The sequence below is a fragment of the Nerophis ophidion genome, linkage group LG03, assembly GCF_033978795.1.
Source record: "Nerophis ophidion isolate RoL-2023_Sa linkage group LG03, RoL_Noph_v1.0, whole genome shotgun sequence".
NCBI lineage: Eukaryota > Metazoa > Chordata > Actinopteri > Syngnathiformes > Syngnathidae > Nerophis > Nerophis ophidion.
Window position 1 is genome coordinate 31,400,107 of NC_084613.1, and position 24,464 is coordinate 31,424,570.

At 38.5% G+C, this 24,464-nt stretch overlaps 1 protein-coding gene across 1 annotated transcript in view; it reads right to left on the bottom strand.

The window, feature by feature from the left end:
- Window positions 1–1,155: 1,155 nt before the first annotated feature.
- Window positions 1,156–24,464, bottom strand: part of rcor1 (REST corepressor 1) — a 45,663-nt gene continuing 22,354 nt past the window's right edge. The window contains exons 5-13 of the mRNA XM_061894915.1: window positions 22,750–22,911; window positions 22,563–22,681; window positions 22,428–22,497; window positions 22,302–22,355; window positions 15,499–15,651; window positions 15,298–15,375; window positions 9,569–9,626; window positions 9,280–9,495; window positions 1,156–1,359 (exon numbers count right to left, since the gene is read on the bottom strand). Coding sequence (XP_061750899.1) covers window positions 1,325–1,359; window positions 9,280–9,495; window positions 9,569–9,626; window positions 15,298–15,375; window positions 15,499–15,651; window positions 22,302–22,355; window positions 22,428–22,497; window positions 22,563–22,681; window positions 22,750–22,911 — 945 coding nt within the window. The 3' untranslated portion in view covers window positions 1,156–1,324. The remainder of the gene's footprint in view (window positions 1,360–9,279; window positions 9,496–9,568; window positions 9,627–15,297; window positions 15,376–15,498; window positions 15,652–22,301; window positions 22,356–22,427; window positions 22,498–22,562; window positions 22,682–22,749; window positions 22,912–24,464) is intronic.

Sequence of the window (24,464 nt, forward strand, 5' to 3'; positions counted from 1 at the left end):
TTTTTTTCTATAAACCCAGAAAGACCCCAAATCTAGGATCTCCATAGTGTAAGGCAGGGGTGGGCATTACGTCGATCGCGATCGACTGGTCGATCTCGGAGGGTGTGTCAGTCGATCTCAAGCCAGGCATTAAAAAATATGCATAAAAATGAGCAATCATCAATCATACCAAGACTTCACTTTCGTCAGTTGTTTGACATTCTCGGCACCAGATGATCTTGTGAGATGACGCTGGCTGCTGCGAGCCCATATTTAAGAAAAAAAATCACTAACAGGGCGGACGCAGAGAAACACATTTCATTTCTAGAGACTCCGTACCTACTGTCAAAACTCTAAAGACCGACTGCACAGTTCCTGTCTTCACCATAAAAGACCTGTTTCATCCTGCCTGTGCTAACAAAATAAGAGTCTCAGAAAGCTAGCGTGCACAAGCTAGCAAGCTACGGAGTTTGATGCCAATGTATTTCTCCCCCGCTCTCAGCGACCGCTTTCTCACTTGCTTGCCCACCCACACACTCACTGACGTCACTCACCTGCTGCCAGACATTAAAGGGCCACACACATATGCTACTCTCATAACAAAGTGTTTAAAAACGAGTATGCAAGTTGGACAAATGAGATGCCAAATCCAACCACTTTCATGTGGTATTGGACAGAAAGGAGGACTTTTTTTTTTCCTCCATTTGAAAATGCGGACGTTATCAGCACCACTGTCTAATTCCAATCAATGCAAGTCATCAGAATCAAATACACCAACTTATATTCTTGTCTTCATGAAAGAAAGGAATCTATGTGTGTTAAACATGCTTGTATTATCATCAAACACCATTAACTTGTTAACAAAAATGTCTCTTTCATAAATAAATAAATATAAATTATAAATAGGAATGAGGTAGATCTCCTCGACTTGGTCAATTGAAAAGTAGCTCGCCTGCAGAAAAAGTGTGAGCCCCCCTGGTGTAAGGCACAAACCATTGCTCCAACATTCTGCCCATATATATGCATATACACCTATATGGATGCATATATATATATATATATATATATATATATATATATATATATATATATGCATATAATTATTAGTTTTGTTGATTTGATGTATACGCATAAACAAACATATATACATACATATACACGCCCACATACACCTACTTCATATAGATGACATTTGATATGATTTTTATTTTCTCATAACATCAAAAAAAAAACTGTATGTAATAAAATGTGAAGTATTTCCATAGCAACAAATTAGCAATGATGTCACTCTTCCAAAAAAAAACATGCTTGGACGCTGAACGGGGCAGGGTCACATCTTTACATGTCAACGATCAGATGATCCGTCTGCGAGGGTCATGTCTGTACAACACGTAATATACACATTAATAACACTTACCTATATATACACATTAATAAGACTTATCTATATATAAACATTAATAACACACATATATACACATAGGTGCATATATATACATATATATATACATACATATACTTACACACACACACACACACACACATATATATATATATATACATATATATATATATATATATATATACATATATATATATATATATAAATATATACATACAAACCCCGTTTCCATATGAGTTGGGAAATTGTGTTAGATGTAAATATAAACGGAATACAATGATTTGCAAATCCTTTTCAACCCATATTCAGTTGAAGGCACTACAAAAACAAGATATTTGATGTTCAAACTCAAACTTAATTTGTTTTTGCAAATAATTAACATAGAATTTCATGGCTGCAACATGTGCCAAAGTAGTTGGGAAAGGGCATGTTCACCACTGTGTTACATCACATTTTCTTTTAACAACACTCAATAAATGTTTGGGAACTGAGGATAACTAATTGTTGAAGCTTTGAAAGTGGAATTCTTTCCCATTCTTGTTTTATGTAGAGCTTTGGTCGTTCAACAGTCCAGGGTCTCCGCTGTCGTATTTTACGCTTCATAATGCGCCACACATTTTCGATGGGAGACAGTACGACTGCAGGCGGGCCAGGAAAGTACTCACACTCTTCTATTACAAAACCACGCTGTTGTAACACGTGGCTTGGCATTGTCTTGCTGAAATAAGAAGGGGCGTCCATGATAACGTTGCTTAGATGACAACATACGTTGCTCCAAAACCTGTATGTACCTTTCAGCATTAATGGTGCCTTCACAGATGTGTAAGTTACCCATGCCTTGGGCCCTAAAACACCCCCATACCATCACAGATGCTGGAATTGAATTCTGCGCCCATAACAATCCGGATGGTTATTTTCCTCTTTGTTCTGGAGGACACTACGTCGACAGTTTCCGAATATAATTTTAAATGTGGACTCGTCAGACCACAGAACACATTTCCACTTTGCATCAGTCCATCTTAGATGAGCTCGGGCCCAGTGAATCCAGCGGCGTTCCTTTGTGTTGTTGATAAATTGGTTTTGCTTTGCATAGCAGAGTTTTATCTTGCACTTACAGATGTAGCAACCAACTGTAGTTACTGACAGTGGTTTTATGAAGTGTTCCTGAGCCCATGTGGTGATATCCTTTACACATTGATGTCGGTTTTTGATGCAGTACCGCCTGAGGGATCAAAGGTCCGTGATATCATTGCTTACGTGCAGTGATTTCTCCAGATTCTCTGAACCTTTTGATGATTTTATGGACCGTAGATGGTAAAATCCCTAAATTCCTTGCAATAGCTCGTTGAGAAATGTTGTTCTAAAACTGTTCAACAATTTGCTTACAAAGTGGTGACCCTCGTCCCATCCTTGTTTGTGAATTACTTAGCAGTTCATGGAAGCTGCTTTTATACCCAATCATGGCACCCACCTGTTCCCAATTAGCCTGCACACCTGTGGGATGTTCCAAATAAGTGTTTGATGAGCATTTCTCAACTTTATCAGTATTTATTGCTACCTTTCCCAACTTCTTTGTCATGTGTTGCTGGCATCAAATTCTAAAGTTAATGATTATTTGCAAAAAAAAAAAATGTTTTATCGGTTTGAACATCAAATATGTTGTCTTTGTAGCATATTCAACTGAATATGGGTTGAAAATGATTTGCAAATCATTGTATTCCGTTCATATTTACATCTAACACAATTTCCCAACTCATATGGAAACTGCGTTTGTATAATACTTATACATGTGTATATATACGTATATATATATATATATATATATATATAAGGGCTGGGCGATATTGGCTTTTATTAATATCGCAATATTTTTATGCTATATTGCGATATACGATATATATTACGATATTTTGCCCTGGCCTTGAATGAACACTTGATGCATATAATTACAGCAGTATGATGGGAAGACAACAGCAATATGCTGTTTAATGTATATATTATGATGATTAACCTGTGATGACTGTATTATGCTTATAGTATATATTTGTGCCAAGAATTGATTAACAAGAACCCAAACTTAAACAAGTTGAAAAACGTATTCGGGTGTTACCATTTAGTAATCAATTGTACGGAATATGTACTGTACTGTGCAATCTACTAATAAAACTTTCAATCAATCAATGAAAAGTATGCAGCAGAAGTGTTACTACAAAAAGGTAGCAACACTATTAATTTGTTCTTTCATTTAAAAAGTCACCCGTGAGAGAATGAAGAGTATTTAATGAATACAGTTTTGGTCAATTGACTTAGTTGTGATTTCCCTCTCTGCATGAACGTTTCAAAGTAGCATATATTAATGCAGTATGAAGAAGAATGTCTTAATGTATACACAAAGAATCATCATACTGCTGTGATTATATGCATCAAGTGTTCACTCAAGGCCAAGGCAAAATATCGTAATATATATCGTATATCGCGATATGGCCTAAAAATATTGCGATATTAAAAAAAGGCAATATTGCCCAGCCCTAATATATATACACATATATATATATATATATATATATATATATATATATATATATGTGTATATATATACATATATATATACATATATATATACACATATACATATATATATATATATATATATATATATATATATATATATACATATACACACACACACACACATATATATATATATATACACACACACACATACACATATATATATATATATATATATACACACACACACATATATGTAATATATATGTATATATATATAACTATAGTACATGTACAATACATAATATTCACGTTAATAACACTTACCATAGACAAAATCCAAAACCAGTGAAGTTGGCACGTTGTGTAAATGGTAAATAAAAACAGACTACAATGATTAGCAAATCCTTTTCAACTTATTTTCAATTGAATACACTGCAAAGACAAGATATTTAACGTTCGAACTGAGAAACTTTTTTTTTTTTTTTTTACAAACAATCATTAACTTAGAATTTATTGGCAGCAACACATTGCAAAAAAGTTGCCACAGGGGCATTTTTACCACTGTGTTACATGGCCTTTCCTTTTAACAACACTCAGTAAATGTTTGGGAACTGAGGAGACCAATTTTTGAGGTGGAATTATTTCCCATTCTTGCCTGATGTACAGTTTAAGTCGTTCAACAGTCCGGAGTCTCCGTTGTGGTATTTTAGGCTTCATACTGCGCCACAAATTTTCAATGGGAGACAGGTCTGGACTACAGGCCTCCCGTCCAAAAGGCAAAACCCAGTAACTCAATTTTGGTCAAAACCGAGCTGATAATAATTTTGGAGTTCCTAGGTGATATGCTTTACATTAGTGTATGCGATATTGTAATTTGTTCCGTAAGTAAGCTGTTACGCGCTTGGCAGGACCTAGCAACTACCACATAACCGTGTAGATACAACAGAAAAACCTAGTATCTCAAGGGACCAATCGGAGCTTCTTTGTCAGTCGCCTTATTGTCTTTAATGAGACATTTGCACGAATGGGGGCTGACGGTCAACCTGATTATGTGATGTTATGGCACGAGGGGATATTTGGAAGATTGGCCCAGGACGTTGCAAGCACCTTCATTAAATGTATTGTTCTTGATTCTTCCCCTTGCATACTCTTTTGGGCAGATAACTGTGGAGGTCAAAATAAAAACTGGACGCTGTACACGGCTCTTGCCCAATGTGCAAACGCAGAATGGGGCCCACCCGAGATTGTGATAAAATATCTGGAGAAAGGGCACACGTTCATGAGAGTAGATTCAATCCATGGCTCAATCGGCAAGAACATGAAAGTTCAAGAAAACATCTATACGTTTGATGACTTTGTAAATCTTTGTAAGACAGCATCAAGATAGATTGGTTTTCCTTTGTTTTCTCAAAATCAGCTAGAAGTGAGTTACTAGGTTTTGCCTTTGGACGGGAGAGGCAGGCCAGGCCAGTCTAGTACCCGCACTCTTTTACTATGAAGTAAAAGAGCTGCTTATTTCATTGTCTTGCTGAAATAAGCAGGGGCATCCATGATGACGTTGCTTGGATGGCAACATAAAACCTTTAAAACCTCTCCTTTGTGTAAGTTATCCATGCCTTGGGACTTATACACCCCCATACCATCACAGATGCTGGCTTTTCAACTTTGCGCCAATAAGAATCCGGTAGGTTCTTTTCCTCTTTGTTCCGGAGGACACAACGTCCCGAGTTTTCAAAAAAACAATTTGAAACGTGGCCTCTTCAGACCAAAGAACACTTTTCATCAGTCCATCTTGGCTGAGCTTGGGCCCAGCAAAGCGTTTCTAGGGGCTTTTGATAAATGGATTTCGCTTTGCATAGTAGAGTTTTAACTTGCATTTACAGATGTAGCACCAACCTTTAGTTACAGGCAGGGGTTTTCTGAAGTGTTCCTGAGCCCATGTGTTGATATCCTTTACACACTGATGTTGCTTTTTGATGCAATACCGCCTGAGGGATTGAAGGTCCGTAATATCATCGCTTACGTGCAGTGATTTCTCCTGATTCTCTGAATCGTTTCATGATATTACGGACCATAGATGGGGAAATCCCTAAATTCCTTGCTATAGCTTGTTAAAAAAATTGTTGTTCTTCAACTGTTAATAATGTTCTTAAACTGTTCGACAATTTGCTCACGCATTTGTTCACAAAGTGGTGACCCTCGCCCAATTCTTGTTTGTGAAAGACTGCGCATTTCATGGCTGCTGCTTTTATACACAATCATGGAACCCACCTGTTCCCAACTAGCCTGTTCACCTGTGGGATATTCCCAATAAGTGTTTGATGAGCAAATTATGTATTCTGTTTTTATTTACCATTTACACAACGTGCCAACTTCACTGGTTGCACTGTACAACATGTGATAAACACATTATTGACACTTACCATATACAACACGTACATTACACATTAACACAATATACTGTATATATATATATGTATATATATATATATATATATATATATATATATATATATATATATATATATATATATATATATATATATATATATATATATATATATATATATATGTGTTAGGAGTGGTAATGTTAAAGACCTTTTAAAACATCTACTACACTGTTTGTTGTGGTAAATTTAAAGACCTATCAAAACATCTACTACACCAGGTGGTCACCAACCTTTTTGAAACCAAGAGCTACTTCTTGGGTACTGATTAATGCGAAGGGCTACCAGTTTGATACACACTTACAAAAATTACCAGAAATAGCCATTTTGCTCAATTTACCATTAATAAATAAATCTATATATATATTAAAAATGGGTAATTCTGTCTTTCATTCAGTCGTACATTTTTTTTCCTTTTATGGAAGGTTTTTTGTAGAGAATAAATGATTTTAAAAAAACACTTAATTGAACGGTTTAAAAGAAAACAGGAAAAAATGAAAATTTAATTTTGAAACAGTTTATCTTCAATTTCGACTCTTTAAAATTCAAAATTCAACCGAAAATACAAGAGAAAAACTAGCTAATTCGAATCTTTTTGAAAAAATTAAAAAAAGAATTTATGGAACATCATTAGAATTTTTTCCTGATTAAAATTAATTTTAGAATTTTGATGACACGTTTTAAATAGGTTAAAATCCAATCTGCACTTTGTTAGAATATACAACAAATTGGACCAAGCTATATTTCTAACAAAGACAAATCCATATTTCTTCTAGATTTTCCAGAATTTTTTTTTAAAACAAATTCAAAAGAATTTGAAATAAGATTTAAATTTGATTCTACAGATTTTCTAGATTTGACAGAATATTTTTTTGAATTTTAATCATAAGAAGGTTGAAGAAAGATTTCACAAATATTCTTCGTTGAAAAAACAGAAGCTAAAATGAAGAATTAATTAAAATGTATTTATTATTCTTTACAATAAAAAAAATTACTTGAACATTGATTTAAATTGTCAGGAAAGAAGTGGAAGGAATTTAAAAGGTAAAAAGGTATATGTGTTTAAAAATCCTAAAATCCTTTTTTTAAGTTGTATTTTTTCTCTAAAATTGTCTTTCGGAAAGTTTTATGAAGCAAAGTAAAAAAATTAATGAATTTATTTAAACAAGCTGACTCTATTTTTTAAATAGAGGCAGCTCACTGGTAAGTGCTGCTATTTGAGCTATTTTTAGAACAGGCCAGCGGGCGACTCATCTGGTCCTTACGGGCTAAAGATAAAGATAAAGACCCGTCACAACATCTACTACACTGTTCATTGAGCTAAAGTTAGACCTATCACAAAATCTACTAGACTGTACACTGTGCTAAAGATAAATACCTATCACAACATCTACTACACTGTTCATTGAGTTTAAGTTAAATACGTATCACAACATCTACTACACTGTTCATTGTGCTAATGTTAAAGACCTATCACATCCACTCCACTGTTCGTTGTGCTAAAATAAAGACCTATCACAACATCTACATCACTGTCCATTGAGTTTAAGTTAAATACGTATCACAACATCTACTAGACTGTTCATTGTGCTAAATTTAAAGACCCATCGCAACATCTACTAGACTGTTCATTGTGCTAAAGTTAAAGAACAGTCTAGTAACTAGACTGTTCATTGTGCTAAAGTTAAAGAACAGTCTAGTAACTAGACTGTTCATTGTGCTAAAGTTAAAGAACAGTCTAGTAACTAGACTGTTCATTGTGCTAAAGTTAAAGACCAATCACAACATCTACTAGACCAGGGGTGTCAAACGTACGGCTCGGGGGCCGGATCAGGCCCGCGAACAGGTTTTATCCGGCCCGCGGGATAAGTATACAAATTAACCTAAAATTTTTGAATGAAAAATTCTACTGAATGATGCAATAGCAATTCTTTGTATCTCTGGATGATGGTACATATATACAAAATAAACCACATGATATTAGTACATCAATCGAGGAAAATGATCAAACTACATACATGGCATACTGTAATTTGATTTTGATATTTTTTTATCTTGATATATTGAAAATGAACACCATTGAGTTGACTGATGAACATTATCACATCATTCATTCAGAAAATACAAATAATGACAAATAAAGATAAATACTATTAACCGCGACATGTAAGTGTACAAGAACAACAACATTATGATTTGTACATTTTCCGAATGTGCTTCTTCTATTTTTAAACACAGAAAACAATCTGAAGGTGTCTTTATTTTTAAGTTATCGTGCAGGGATTTTACCAGTCCAGCCCACTTGGGAGTAGATTTTTCTCCATGTGGCCCCCGATCTAAAATTCGTTTGACACCCCTGTACTAGACTGTTCATTCTGCTAAAGTTAAAGACCTATCACAACATCTACTAGACTATTCATTGTGCTTAAGTTAAAGATCTATCACAACATCTACTACACTGTTCATTGTGCTAAAGATAAAGACCTATCACAACATTTACTACAGCGTTCATTGTGCTAAAATAAAGACCTATCACAACATCTACTATACTGTTCATTGTGCTAAAGATAAAGACCAATCACAATCAATCAATCAAAGTTTATTTTTACGGCCCTTAATCACTAGTGTCTCAAAGGGCTGCACAAGCCACAACAACATCCTCGGCTCGGATCCCCCATCAGAGCAAGACAAAACTCAACCCAATGGAATAGAATGAGAAACCTTGGAATACAGGTTAACCCCACCGGGAAACTGGTACAATAGATGCATCTACTACACTGTTCATTGCGCTAAAGGTAAAGACCTATCACAACATTTATCACACTGTTCATTGTGCTAAAGTTAAAGACCTATCGCAACATCTACTATATGATATGTAATGATATTTCAGGTAAAAAAATAAAAAAAAAACGTAAGTAGAAGATTCCGGTATCTTACCAATGGAAACGTCGTCATCATCAAGTCCCACCTCCATCTTGTCGCCGTCGAGACTGACCCCGCCCTCCACGCCGTTCTCCTTCTCCCACTCGTGAAGAACCTCATCCAGGTTAAACCTGCGTCTGTAGTTGACCAGGAAGTTCTTCACCTGGACCACCGACTTGTTACCAATCACATCGGAGATGGCCTGGAAGTCCCGCCCATATTTCCTGATGGCTGCCAATCAGCAAGGGCATGATGAGAAAGATGGCCTGTACTGTAATTGCCCGGAAAGAAAAGTCAAAGTTACCTTGAACTGCCAACAGTTGCTCCTCTGTACTCCAACGACTGTTTACCTTCCAGCTCACCTGCGCACACACACACACACACACACACACACACACACACACACACACACACACACACACACACACACACACACACACACACACACACACACACACACACACACACACACACACACACACACACACACACACACACACACACACACACACACACACACACACACACACACACACACACACACACACACACACAGGGAATGAAGGTTCCTCGCCAGTAGAAGTGCTGAAGTGATCATCGTTGTGCTGCTAATAGTAGTGCTACAATTATTAATCAGTCTTACTACTGCTAATAGTACTTATCAAAGTAGCAGTCATAACACCATTAATAGTACTACAAGTAGTACTGCTACAATTACTGATTAAAGTACCAGTCATAACACTGCTAATAGTCCTGATCAAAGTACCAGTCATAACACCGCTAACAGTACTGCTAATAGTACTGATCAAAGTACCAGTCATAACACTGCAAATAGTACTGCTACAATTACTGATTAAAGTACAAGTCATAACACCACTAATAGTATTGCTAATAGTACTGCTGATGGTACTGCTAACAGTACTGATCAAAGTATTAGTCATAACACCGCTAATAGTACTGCTAATAGCACTGTTAATAGTAATGCTAAAATTACTGATCAAAGTACCAGACATAACATAGCTAAAAGTACTGCTAATAGTATTTGTAAAATTACTGATCAAAGTTGTACTTATAACACAGCTAATAATACTGCTAATAATACCAATCATAACACTGCGAATAGTACTGGTCAAAGTACAAGTCATAATACTGCTAATAGTACTGATCAAAGTACCGGTCAAAACATCGCTAATACTACTGCTAAAATTACTGATCAAAGTACCTTTAATAGCACTGCTAATAGTACTGCTAGTAGTACTGCAAATAGTACTGATCAAAGTACCAGTCATAACACTGCTAATAGTACTGCTACAGTTAGTGATTAAAGTACCAATCATAACACTGCTAACAGTACTGCTAATAGTACTGGTGATTCTAATGCTACAAATATTGATCGAAGTAGCAGTCATAACACTGCTAATAGTACTGGTACAGTAGTGATCAATGTACAGTCAAAACACTGCTAATAGTACTGCTACAGTTAGTGATCAAAGTACCAGTCATAACACTCCTAATAGTACTGCTAGTAGTACTGCTACAATTACTGATCAAAGTACTAGTCAGGAGACATCTAATAGTATTGCTAATAATACTGCTACAGTTGGTGATCAAAGTAGCAGGAATAACACCGCTAATAGTACTACTAATAGTAGTGCTATTGTTACTGATCAAAGTACCAGTCATAACAATGCTCATAGTACTGCTGATAGTACTGCTACTATTACTGATCAAAGTAGCTGTGATAACACTGCTAATAGTACTGCTACAGTAAGTGATTAAGGTACCAGTCATAACACTGCTAATAGTAATGCTACAATTACTGATCAAAGTACACTATATTGCCAAAAGTATTTGGCCACCTGCCTTGACTCACATATGAACTTGAAATGCCATCCCATTCCTAACCTATAAGGTTCAATATGATGTTGGTCCACCTTTTGCAGCTACTACAGCTTCAACTCTTCTGGGAAGGCTGCCCACAAGGTTATAGAGTGTGTTTATAGGAATTTTTGACCATTCTTCCAAAAGCTCATTGGTTAGGTCCCACACCGATGTTGGTGGAGAAGGACTGGCTCTCCATTCTAATTCATCCCAAAGGTGTTCTATCGGGTTCAGGTCAGGACTCTGTAAAGGCCAGTCAAGTTCATCCACACCAGACTCAGTCATCCATGTCTTTACGGACCTTGCTTTATGCACTGGTGCACAGTCATGTTGGAAGAGGAAGGGGCCCGGTCCAAACTTGACTCACATATGAACTTGAAATGCCATCCCATTCCTAACCTATAGGGTTCAATATGATGTTGGTCCACCTTTTGCAGCTACTACAGCTTCAACTCTTCTGGGAAGGCTGCCCACAAGGTTATAGAGTGTGTTCATAGGAATTTTTGACCATTCTTCCAAAAGCTCATTGGTTAGGTCCCACACCGATGTTGGTGGAGAAGGACTGGCTCTCCATTCTAATTCATCCCAAAGGTGTTCTATCGGGTTCAGGTCAGGACTCTGTAAAGGCCAGTCAAGTTCATCCACACCAGACTCAGTCATCCATGTCTTTACGGACCTTGCTTTATGCACTGGTGCACAGTCATGTTGGAAGAGGAAGGGGCCCGGTCCAAACTGTTCCCACAAGGTTGGGAGCATGGAATTGTCCATAATGTTTTGGTATCCTGGAACATTCAAAGTTCCTATCAGGAGAACTAAGGGGCCAAGCCCAACTCCTGACAAACAATCCCACACCATGAATCCTCCCCTACAAAATTTCACACTCAGCACAATGCAGTCCGAAATGTATCGTTCTCCTGGCAACCTCAAAACCCACACTCCTCCATTAGATTGCCAGATGGAAAAGCGTGATTCGTCACTCCAGAGAACGCGTCTTTACTGCTCTAGAGTCCAGTGGTGACGTGCTTTACACAACTGCATCAGACACTTTGCATTGGACTTGATCTATGGCTTAGATGCAGCTGGTCGGCCATCGAAACCCATTCCATTAAGATCTCTGCGTACTGTACGTGGGCTAACTGGAAGATCACGTAAAGTTTGGAGCACTTTAGCAACTGACTGTGCAGAAAGTCGGCGACCTCTTTGCACTGTGCACTTCAGCATATGCTGACCCATCTCTGTCAGTTTGTGGTCTACCACTTCGTGTCTGAGTTGTTGTTGTTCCCTAACTCTTACATTTTCTTAAAATCAAGCCGACAGTTGACATTGGAGCGAGGAAATTTCACAACTGGATTTGTTTCACGGGTGGCATTCTCTAACAGTTCCACGCTGGAACTCACTGAGCTCCTGAGAGCGGCCCATTCTTTCACAAATGTTTGTAGAAAGAGTCCCCATGCCCAAGTGCTTGAGTCATACCAAAGACTATAAAAATGGGACCCATAACCTCCCTGCTTGGCACTCAGCATCAAGGGTTGAAATTGGGGGTTAAATAACCAAAATGATTCCCGGGCGTGGCCACTGCTGCTGCCCACTGGTCCCCTCACCTCCCAGGGGGTGAACAAGGGGATGGGTTGAATGCAGAGGACAAATGTCACCACACCTAGTGTATGTGTGACAACCATTGATACTTTAACTTTAACTTATACACTTTTGGCCGGGCCAATTGATTAGGACACCTGATTCTGATCATTTGGATGGGTGGCCAAATACTTTTGGTAATATAGTGTAGTAGTCATAACACTGCTAATAGTACTGCTGATAGTATACTGCAACGGTTAGTGATCAAAGTAGCTGTCATAACACTGCTAATAGTACTGCTACAATTAGTGATCAAAGTACCAGTCATAACACTGCTAATAGTACTGCTACAGGGATTGATCAAAGTACCAGTCATAAAACTGCTAATAGTGCTGCTAATAGCACTGCTACACTTTAACTGCTGCTGTGACCCAGGGTCACCGCCATATTTATACTGCTGACTGTCAATCAGAATGTGCAATAATGTTATGTTACTTACTGTGCCTTGTATATACAATAATGTTATGTTACTTACTGTGCCTTGTATATACATTTTTATTTTATTTTTTCCTAAGTACCGTGTGACTTGTTGAAGGGTGGACTAGCAAAGTAAGATTTTCATTGTACGGCAAACTGTCTGTTTAACTGTGCATATGACAATAAACAATCTTGAATCTTTAACAGTTGATGATCAAAGCGTCAGTAATAACACTGCTAATAGTACTGCTACAGTTAGTGATCAAAGTACCAGTCATAACACTGCGAATAGTACTGCTACAATTTGTGATCACAGTACCAGTCATAACAATGCTAATAGTACAGCTACAATTTGTGATCACAGTACCAGTCATTACAATGCTAATAGTACTGCTGCAGTTAGTGGTTAAAGTAACAGTCATAACACTGAATAGCACTGCTACAGTTAGTGATCAAAGTACCAGTCATAACACTGCTAATAAGTACTGCTACAGTTAGTGATCAAAGTACGAGTCATAACACTGCTAAGAGTATTGCTTAAAATAGTGCTAAAATTACTGCTCAAAATCCTGGTAATAGTACTGGTCATTGCACTGATCAAAGTACAGGCATAACAGTGCGGTTAGTACCACTAATAGTACTGTGAAAAGTAGTGAAGTATATTTATATAGAGCTTATTAACTAGTCATTAACTAGTCATGGATCCAAACACTGACATTACCAGTCATTAACTAGTCATGGATCTAACACCGACATTACCAGTCATTAAATAGTCATGCATCCAAACACTGACTTAACCAGTCATTAACTAGTCATGGATCCAAACACTGACATTACCAGTCATTCACTAGCCATGGATTTAATATCTGACATCACTAGTAATTAACTAGTCATGGATCCAAACACTGAAATTTACCAGACATTAACTAGTCATTAAATAGTCATGGATCCAAAAACTGACAATACCAGTCATTGGCTAATCATGGATCCAAACACAGACATTACCAGTCATTGGCTAATCTTGGATCCAAACACTGACATCACCAGTCATGAACTAGTGATGGATTCAAACAATGACATCACCAGTCATTCACTAGTCATGCATCCAAACACTGACATTACCGGTCATTAACTAGTAATGGATCCAAACACTGACATTACCGGTCATTAACTAGTAATGGATCCAAACACTGACATTACCGGTCATTAATCGGTCATGGATCCTAACACTGACATCACCAGTCATGAACTATTCAGGGATCCAAACAGACATTACCAGTCATTAATTAACCATTAACTAGTAATGGAGTTTGCATGTCTTCCCCGTGATTGCGTGGGTTCCCTCCGGGTACTCCGGCTTCCTCCCACTTCCAAAGACATGCACCAGGAGATAAGTTGATTGGCAACATTAAATTGGCCCTAGTGTGTGAATGTGAGTGTGAACGTTGTCTGTCTATCGGTGTTGGCCCTGCGATGAGGTGGCGACTTTTCCAGGGTGTACACCGCGTTCCGCCCGATTGTAGATGAGATAGGCTTTAGCGCCCCCCGCGACCCGCAGGGAATAAGCAGTAGGAAATGGATAGATGGATAATGATGGATCCAAACATTGACATCACCAGTCATGAACTAGTGATGGATCCAAAACACTGACATCACCAGCCATGAACTAGTGATGGATCGAAACACTGACATCACCAGCCATGAACTAGTGATGGATCGAAACACTGACATCACCTGTCATGAACTAGTCATGGATCCAAACATTGACATCATCAGTCATTAACTGGTCATGGATCCAAACACTGACATCACCAGTCATTAACTAGTCATTAGTCCTCCTGAATGCAGCGGAGATAGGCTCCAACACCCCCCGCGACCCCGAAAGGGACAAGCGGTAGAAAATGTATGGATGGATAGTCCAAACATTGACATCACCAGTTATTAACTAGTCATTAGTCCAAACACTGAGATCACCAGTCATGAACTAGTCATGGATCCAAACACTAGTCAGTTCACTAGTCAATGAGTCCTCGTATGGTTAAAGAATGTAGAGATGATGGGTTATAGAGTAGTCATGTGATGTGCTGTTGCCATGGTTACCTCAGCTTGTCTGAATTCATCCACTCCACAGTCCAGCTTCTCCTTCAGAATACTGTTGGCCTGTTTCATGCTCTGAACCTGACACACACATATATATGGTAAGTCTCTCGCACATGCACGCACACACACATGTATATGTGGTAAGTAACACACGCACGCACGCACGCACGCACGCACGCACGCACGCAGACAGACAGGTACCTGTCTCTTGACAGTCATGAGCTGAGCATCAAGGTGTCGCAGGACGCCATGAGCACACGTGGAAGAGGACAGTGAAGCGACGTCATCCTGCTTCAGAAACATTCCTCTGGGTGGACGTTTTTTGGCCCTGTGGGACGCTCTGACGCCTGCTGACTGACACACACACACACACACAAACACACACACACACACACACACACGCACACACACACGCACACACACACGCACACACACAGACACTTTACTATAAACAAAAAAAATGTTGAAAAAATGATGATTGAGGAGTCTTGTTTGAATTTGCGATCTAAACAGGAAGTGGAACAGACTATGGATGTAAACAGGAAGTGGAACAGACAACGAATGTAAACAGGAAGTGAAAAAACCATGTATGTAAACAGGAAGTGTAATAGACTACGGCTGTAAACAGGAAGTGGAACAGACTACAAGACGTAAACAGGACGTGACAAACATACGCTAATCCCATACAATTACTGTATGTTCCGGACCATAAGGCACACCGGATTATAAGGCGCACGGTCGATGAATGGTCTATTTGTTCTTCTTTTTTAATATATAAGACGCACCGGATTATATGGCGCATTAAAGGAGTCATATATTTTTTTTTTCTAAATTGAAAACACTTCTTTGTGGTCTACATAACATCACATGTAATGGTGGTTATTTGGTCAAAATGTTGCATAGATTATGTTTTACAGATCATCTTAAAGTTGCTTTCTGACAGTCGCTTCAGGATGCGCCGTTTTGTGGGCGGTCTTATTTACGTGGCTCACCTTCAGCAGTGTCTTCTCCCCGTCATCTTTGTTGTAACGGTATATCGTGCAAGGACGGAAGTGGAAGAAGTGTCAAAGGATGGAGCTAACCTTTTTATGGACATTCAGACTACTTAAATCAATAACGGAGCAGCATCTCCTCATCTGGAAACTACACCGGAAATGTGTCCCGTGAAAAAACGCCCGACCGGAACTCTCTAATAACTAAAGTTTGTTGGGTGAATAATATAAACTCACTACACAGGTATGTTTAAGCGCTTTCATGGCGAGTTTACTGACAGATATAAGTAAGAACTTAACACTGATGTATATTAGAAATGGCAACAGCGGAAGATGAATGTCCCAAAACAAGAAGATAGAGAAAAACAAGAAGCATTTCGACTACGATGTCTCCATGGACTACAAAGGCGGACACGCACAATTTTTCAGGAATTATGCAGATCCCAAATACATATCAGAAGGAACCAGAAAGTAAGAAAAGTGGCTTTGGCATATTGTTGCGAAACAAAACGCCAGATAATATGTCTTACTTTGTACACACACCATAATAATATTTGTAAGTTTAATGCGCCGTGAGTCCATCAAGCCGTGCGACTTCATAGTTTACCAAAGTCGTACTAAAACATTTTGATAGAATTTTGAGCGTCGTGTGTAATGTTCTATATTTTCATTGGAACATATAAAATGTTGGTGTTGGTGTCACTTGAGTCATATTGCCATCATAGTGCAGTCTACACGTATCTCTTATGTTTGACTGTGACGGAGATAGATATATAAATATATCTATATTTAAAAGTTATTTTTTTGTTTATTCATATTTGAAATAGCTAGTGTTCCATTGTGTGCTCTTTTTATCATTTCTTTATTTCATGACCGATGGTACACTGTGGACTGCCTTGAGCATGGAATACAGGAGTAGCAATACTCCTTTTTCCTATCTCAAGGTAGTTTACAGCTGAGGAAAACAATAGATATGTGGATTCGCTCTAAAGGGTGGGGGCTAGTGGTATATTGAAAAAGACAGGACTTCCGTGGTGTTGTCAGATCAACTTAGGCGATGTGAATTGAATGTGTAATTACATTGGTTGGTCTCCCAAAGTTTTGGAATAAAATGTCAAAATACCTATTCTGTCTGGGATTCATTTAAAATCAGCTTATGTGTCATCAAAAGAACTTGGGGTAGACCAGCAACTTAAGTTCCCTTGGAGGAACATCTGGTCCTAACACAACAACTGCCTTTTACTGGTCACACTTATCATTACACCATGTACCAAATAAAATTGGTTTGAGGTCGGTGAGCACAACCAGAATTATTCCGTACAATAGGTGCCCTGGGTTATAAGGTGCACTGTCGAGGTTGGAGGAAAAAAAAGGATTTTAAGTGTGCCTTATAGTCCGTAAATTTCTGTAAAGACTTTTCCTTCCTTACTTCAGAATCCAACACAAAGAACAACATTCTACAGAAGCAATGTACATTGTATGTACATTGACATGTTGCCACATGAGGCTCTGCATTATTCTGATGCAATATGAGGGTGTGCATTATCATGCTGCAACATGGGGACATGCATCCACATGTTGCCACATGTGGGTGTGCATCATCGTGCTGCATCATTGGGGGCGTGCATTAACATGTTGCGGCATGAGGGTGTGCATCATCGTGCTGCAACATGAGGGTGTGCATAAAATGCTGCAACATGGGGGTGTGCATTAACATTTGCCTAATATGGGTGTTGAGTTGAGTTTGAGTTTATTTCGAACATGCAAGCATACAACATGATACATCACAATTTCCAGTTTCTCTTTTCAACATGTTCGAAAAGGAGTAGAAAGAAGCAGAGCCTTTTTAATCCTACCCCTTTTCTTTACATAACAGTTGCTAAAACTTTTGTTCACTTCCTGTTCTCAATGTATTCACAATGTATACTCCATAAGTAATAAGTAATTACAATAAAAATAAATAAATAATTGGTGAAGTAAGTTTTATTCCATACGATGAGATAAATCAGATTATTTTGAGAATGAATGGGTGAGTAAAATCAGAATGTTTATCATGGTTCTTGAAGAGTTTCTTGAAGTGAATCATATTAGTACATTGTTTGATTGCTTTGCTTAATCCATTCCATAATCTAATTCCACATACTGATATACTGAAGGTCTTAAGTGTTGTACGTGCATAGAAATGTTTTAAATTACATTTTTCTCTAAGATTATATTTCTCTTCTTTTGTTGAGAAGAATTGTTGTATATTCTTGGGAAGCAAGTTAGTTTGCTTTGTGTATAATCTTAGCTGTTTGCAATTTCACTATGTCGTGGAATTTCAGTATCTTTGACTCAATAAATAAAGGGTTTGTATGTTCTCTATATCCAACATCATGTATTATTCTAACTGATCTTTTTTGTAACACTGTTAGTGAATAAAGTGTACTTTTGTAATTATTTCCCCATATTTCTACACAGTAACTCAGATATGGTAACACTAGTGAGCAGTAGAGAATATAAAGTGATTTTTGGTCTACAACATATTTGGCTTTATTCATTATTGACGTATTTCTTGCTACTTTATGTTGTATATTTTTTACAAGAGATTTCCAGTTCAATTTATCATCAATCATTATACCTAGAAATTTGGTTTCATTTACTCTTTCAATTTCTATTCCGTCTATTTGTATTTGTGTTTGACTTTCTTTTCTACTGTTACCAAATAGCATTATTTTAGTTTTACTGAGATTCAATGATAGTCTGTTTTTGTCGAACCATTTTTTTAATTTGTTAATTTCTTCTGTTATTATTTATATTATCCTCTGCGTGTTCTCTCCTGAACAAAACGCTGTTGTATCATCCGCAAATAATACTAACTTTAAATCTCTTGTAACTTTACAAATGTCATTCATATAGAGATTGAATAGTTTAGGTCCTAGTATTGATCCCTGAGGTACACAACAGGAAATATTTAGCAATGTAGACGTGTGTTCGCCTAGCTTCACGTATTGTTTCCTGTTCGTTAGATAACTTCTTATCCAATTTAAGACTAACCCTCTGATGCCATATCGTTCTAGTTTTTAGGTGTGTACTATTGGGCTGCCATATGAGAGTGTGCATTAGCATGTTGCCACATGAGGGGGGCATCACCGTGATGCAACAGGAATGTGTGCTGCAATATAAGGGAGTGCATTAACATACTGCCACATGAGGGTGTGTATTATTGTGCTGCAATATGAGGGTGTGCATTAACATATTGCCCCATGAGGGTGTGCATCATTGTGATGCAACATGAGGTCTGCTGCAATATGAGGGTGTGCATTAACATGTTGCCACATGAGTGTGTGCATTATTAAGCTGCAATATAAGAGTGTGTGTTAACATGCTGCAACATGGGAGTGTGCATTAACATTTGCCACAGGTGTGTTTCATGGTATATGCAACATAAGGGTGCGCATTATTGTGCTGCAACATGAGGGTATGCATTAGCATTTGCCACATGAGGCTGAACATTACTGTGCTGCAACATGAGTGTGTGCATTATTGAGCTGCAATATGAGAGTGTACATTAACATGTTGCCACACGAGGGTGTGCTTTACAATATATGCAACATAAGGGTGTGCATTATCGTGCTGCAACATGATGGTGTGCATTAACATGCTGCAACATGGGGGGTGAATTAACATTGCCACATGAGGGTGTTTAATACTACAAACCCATTTTCCATTTGAGTTGGGAAATTGTGTTAGATGTAAAAATAAACGGAATACAGTGATTTGGAAATCCTTTTCAACTCATATTCAGTTGAATGCACTACAAAGACAAGATATTTGATGTTCAAACTCATAAACTTTTATTTTTTTTGCAAATAATAATGAACTTAGAATTTCATGGCTGCAACATGTGCCAAAGTAGTTGGGAAAGGGCATGTTCACCACTGTATTCCATCACCTTTTCTCTTAACAACACTCAATAACCGTTTTGGAACTGAGGAAACTAATTGTTGAAGCTTTGAAAGTGGAATTCTCTCATTCTTGTTTCATGTAGAGCTTTGGTCGTTCAACAGTCCGGGGTCTCCGCTGTCTGTATTTTATGCTTCATAATGCGCCACACATTTTCGATGGGAGACAGGTCTGGACTGCAGGCGGGCCACGAAAGAAACCCGCACTCTTTTACTACGAAACCACGCTATTGTAACACATGGCTTGGCACTGTCTTACTGAAAAAAGCAGGGGCGTCCATGATAACGCTGGATGACAACATATGTTGCTCCAAACCCTGTATGGACCATTCAGCATTAATGGTGTAAGTTACCCATGCTTTGGGCACTACTACACCCCCATATCATCACAGATGCTGGCTTTTGAACTTTGCGCCTATAACAATCCGGATGGTTATTTTCCTCTTTGTTCCGGAGGACACCACGTCCACAGTTTCCAAATATAATTTGAAATGTGGACTTGTCAGACCACAGAACACTTTTCCACTTTGCATCAGTCCATCTTAGATGAGCTCAGGCCCAGCGAAGCCAGCGGCGTTCCTTGGTGTTGATAAATGGGTTTTGCTTTGCATAGCAGAGTTTTAACTTGCACTTACAGATGTAGCAACCAACTGTAGTTACTGACAGTGGTTTTATGAAGTGTTCCTGAGCCCATGAGGGGATATCCTTTACACAATGATGTCGGTTTTTGATGCAGTACCGCCTGAGGGCTCAAAGGTCCGTAATATCATCGCTTACGTGCAGTGATTTCTCCAAATTCTCTGAACCTTTTGATGATTTTACGGACCGTAGAAGGTAAAATCCCTGAATTCCTTGCAATAGCTTGTTGAGAAATGTTCTAAAACTTTTCAACAATTTACTTACAAATTGGTGACCCTCGCCCCATCCTTGTTTGTGAATTACTTAGCATTTCATGGAAGCTGCTTTTATTCCCAATCATGGCACCCACCTGTTCCCAATTAGCCTGCACACCTGTGAGATGTTCCATATAAGTGTTTGATGATCATTTCTCAACTTTATCAGTATTTATTGCCACCTTTCCCAGCTTCTTTGTCACGTGTTGCTGGCATCAAATTCTAAAGTTAATCATTATTTGCAAAAAAAAATGTTTATCTGTTTGAACATCAAATATGTTGTATTTGTAGCATATTCAACTGAATATGGGTTGAAAATGATTTGCAAATCATTGTATTCCGCATTATTGAGCTGCAATATGAGGGGGTGCATTAACATGTTGCAACATGAGGGTGTGCATCATTACGATGCGATATGAGAGAGTGCATTAACATGTTGCCACATGAAGGTGTGCATCATCGTAATGCAACATGAGTGTGTGCTTTTTTTAGCTGCAAAATGAGGGTGTGTATTAACATGTTGCAGCATGAAGGTGTCCATCATCGTGATGCGATATGAGAGTGTGCATTAACATGTTACAGCTTGAGGGTGTGCATCATTGTAATGCAATATGAGTGTGCATCATCATGATGCAACATGAGTGTGTGCATTATTGAGCTGCAATATCAGTTTGCATTAACTGCATCATGTTGTCATTCACCTAATTATGTGGTCATTCACCTAATCATGTAATCATTCACCTAACTTGCCTCCTGTAATCATTCACGTAATCATGTAGTCGTTCACCCGCCTCATGTAGTCATTCACCTAATCATGTCAGAGACCTGACTCATGTAGTCATTCACCTGCCTCATGTTGTCATTCACCTAATATTGTAGTATTCACCTAACCTGCATCATGTTTTCATCCACCTAATCATGTAGTCATTAATCTAACCTGCTCTGTAATGCAATATGAGAGTGTACATCATCATGATGCAACATGAGTGTGTGCATTATGGAGCTGCAATAACAGAGTTTGCATAATTTTTGTTGCCACATGGAGGGTGTGCATCATCGTGCTGCAACATGAGGGCGTGCATTAATTCAGATGATGTCAGGAAAGAAAAAGTGCTGAGTAACACAATATGAGAAAAACACAACTTTGGAGTAAAATTGCAGGTGTAGGTTCTTACTTTGAGTCCAGCAGCAGTTTTCACCTCTGACTTGTCACTGGTCCCAGAAGTCAACTAAATGGAGGAAGAAAAAGTATTAATGCATTTGGTATTACTACTCCATGTAGTACTCGGAAAAGAGTTGACCTCCTTGGGGGCGTCTTTGATGTGAGTGGACTCCAAATCACTGGCAGCATTTCCACGACTCTCGTCATCACTAAAACACACACATCCTGAGACCATGTGGGCGAGACGACAGCTGTGTGTGTGTTTGTGACTCACCTGTCGTCTTTGTCCCGCTTGATTCTGCGGTGGTGTCGGTCCATCACACTGGTCCTGGTACGGCTCTTCTTCCACGAGTAGTAGAAGCGCACCAGGCTGGCCATAGACTTGTCAGGGAGCTGGAAGAGCAAACAGGAAGTGGACTTGTCACATGACCACATGCTGACACCTGCCATCTGACATCTACCATCTGCTGGATGCGGCGGAAGCTCTTCCCATGGAAGCTGAAGGCTTGCTCGAACAGAACCCGGTCCTCCACGCTCCACTCGTCTGGGAAGGGGGTGAAGTTTGGAAGGTCGGCCAAGGACTTCTCTACGTTGTGTTGGTGCCAAAACAACATGCCCAGGGCCTGCAAGAATCATGTAGTCATTCACCTGACTGATGTAGTAAATCACTTAATCATGTGGTCATTCACCTAATCATGAGTTCATTCACCTGCTTCATGTAGTCATTTACCTAGCCTTTCTCATTCACCTGACTCATGTAGTCATTCACCTGACTCATGTAGTCATTCACCTGACTCATGTAGTCATTCACCTAGCCTCTCATTCACCTGACTCATGTATTCATTCACCTAATTATGTAGTCATTCACCTAACCTGCCTCATGTAGTCATTCACCTAATCATGTATTCATTCACCTGCCTCATGTAGTCATTCCCCTAGCCATGTAGTCATTCACCTAACCTACCTCATGTAGTCTTTCACCATCCTCATGTAGTCATTCATCTAATCATGTATTCATTCAACTAATAATGTAACCATTCACCTGCCTCATGTCATCATTCACCTAACCTGCCTCATTTAGTTATTCACCTAATAATGTGGTAATTGAACTCATGTAGTCATTCACCTAACCTCTCATTCACCTGACTCATGTTGGCATTTACCTTATCATGTAGTAGTTCACCTAACTCTTATAGTCATTCACCTGCCTCATGTAGTCATTCATCGAAGCATGCAGTAATTCACCTGCCTCATGCAGTCATTCACCTTATCATGTAGTCATTCAACTGCCTCATGTAGTCATTCACCTAATCAGTAAGTAATTCACCTAATCAAGTAATCATTTACCTGCCTCATGTAGTCTTTCACCTGCCTCATGCAGTCTTTCAACAAACCATGTAGTCTTTCCCCTAACCATGTAGTCATTCACCTGACTCATGTAGTCATTCACCTGACTCATGTAGTCATTCACCTGACTTATGTAGTCATTCACCTGACTCATGTAGTCATTCACCTGACTCATGTACAGTAGTAATTCACCTGCCTCATGTAGTCATTCACCTAATCATGTAGTCATTCATCTGACTATAGTACAGTAGTAATTCACCTGTCATGTAGTCAATCACCTGACTCATGTAGTCATTCCCCTAACCATGGAGTTATTTACCTGACTCATGTAGTCATTCAATGAATCATGTAGTCATTCACATCATGTAGTCATTCACCTCCCTCACATAGTCATTCACCTAAATATGTAATCTTTCACCTAGTCATGTAGTCATTTTCCTAAATTGCCTCATGTAGTCATTCACCTGCCTCATGTCATCATTCACCTAATCATGTTGTCATTCACCTAATCAAGTAGTCATTCACCTAACTTGCCTCATGTAGTCATTCACCAAACATGCCTCATGTTGTCATTCACCAAACATGCCTCATCTAGTCATTCACCAAACATGCCTCATCTAGTCATTTACCAAACATGCCTCATGTAGTCATTCACCAAACATGCCTCATGTTGTCATTCACCTAACCTGCCTCATGTAGACATTTGAAAGAGTACATTCACCAAATCATGTAGTCATTCACCTAATCATGTACCAATTCACCTAACCATGTAGTCATTCACCTAATCATTAATCATTCACCTAACCAAGTATTAGTTCACTTAACCATG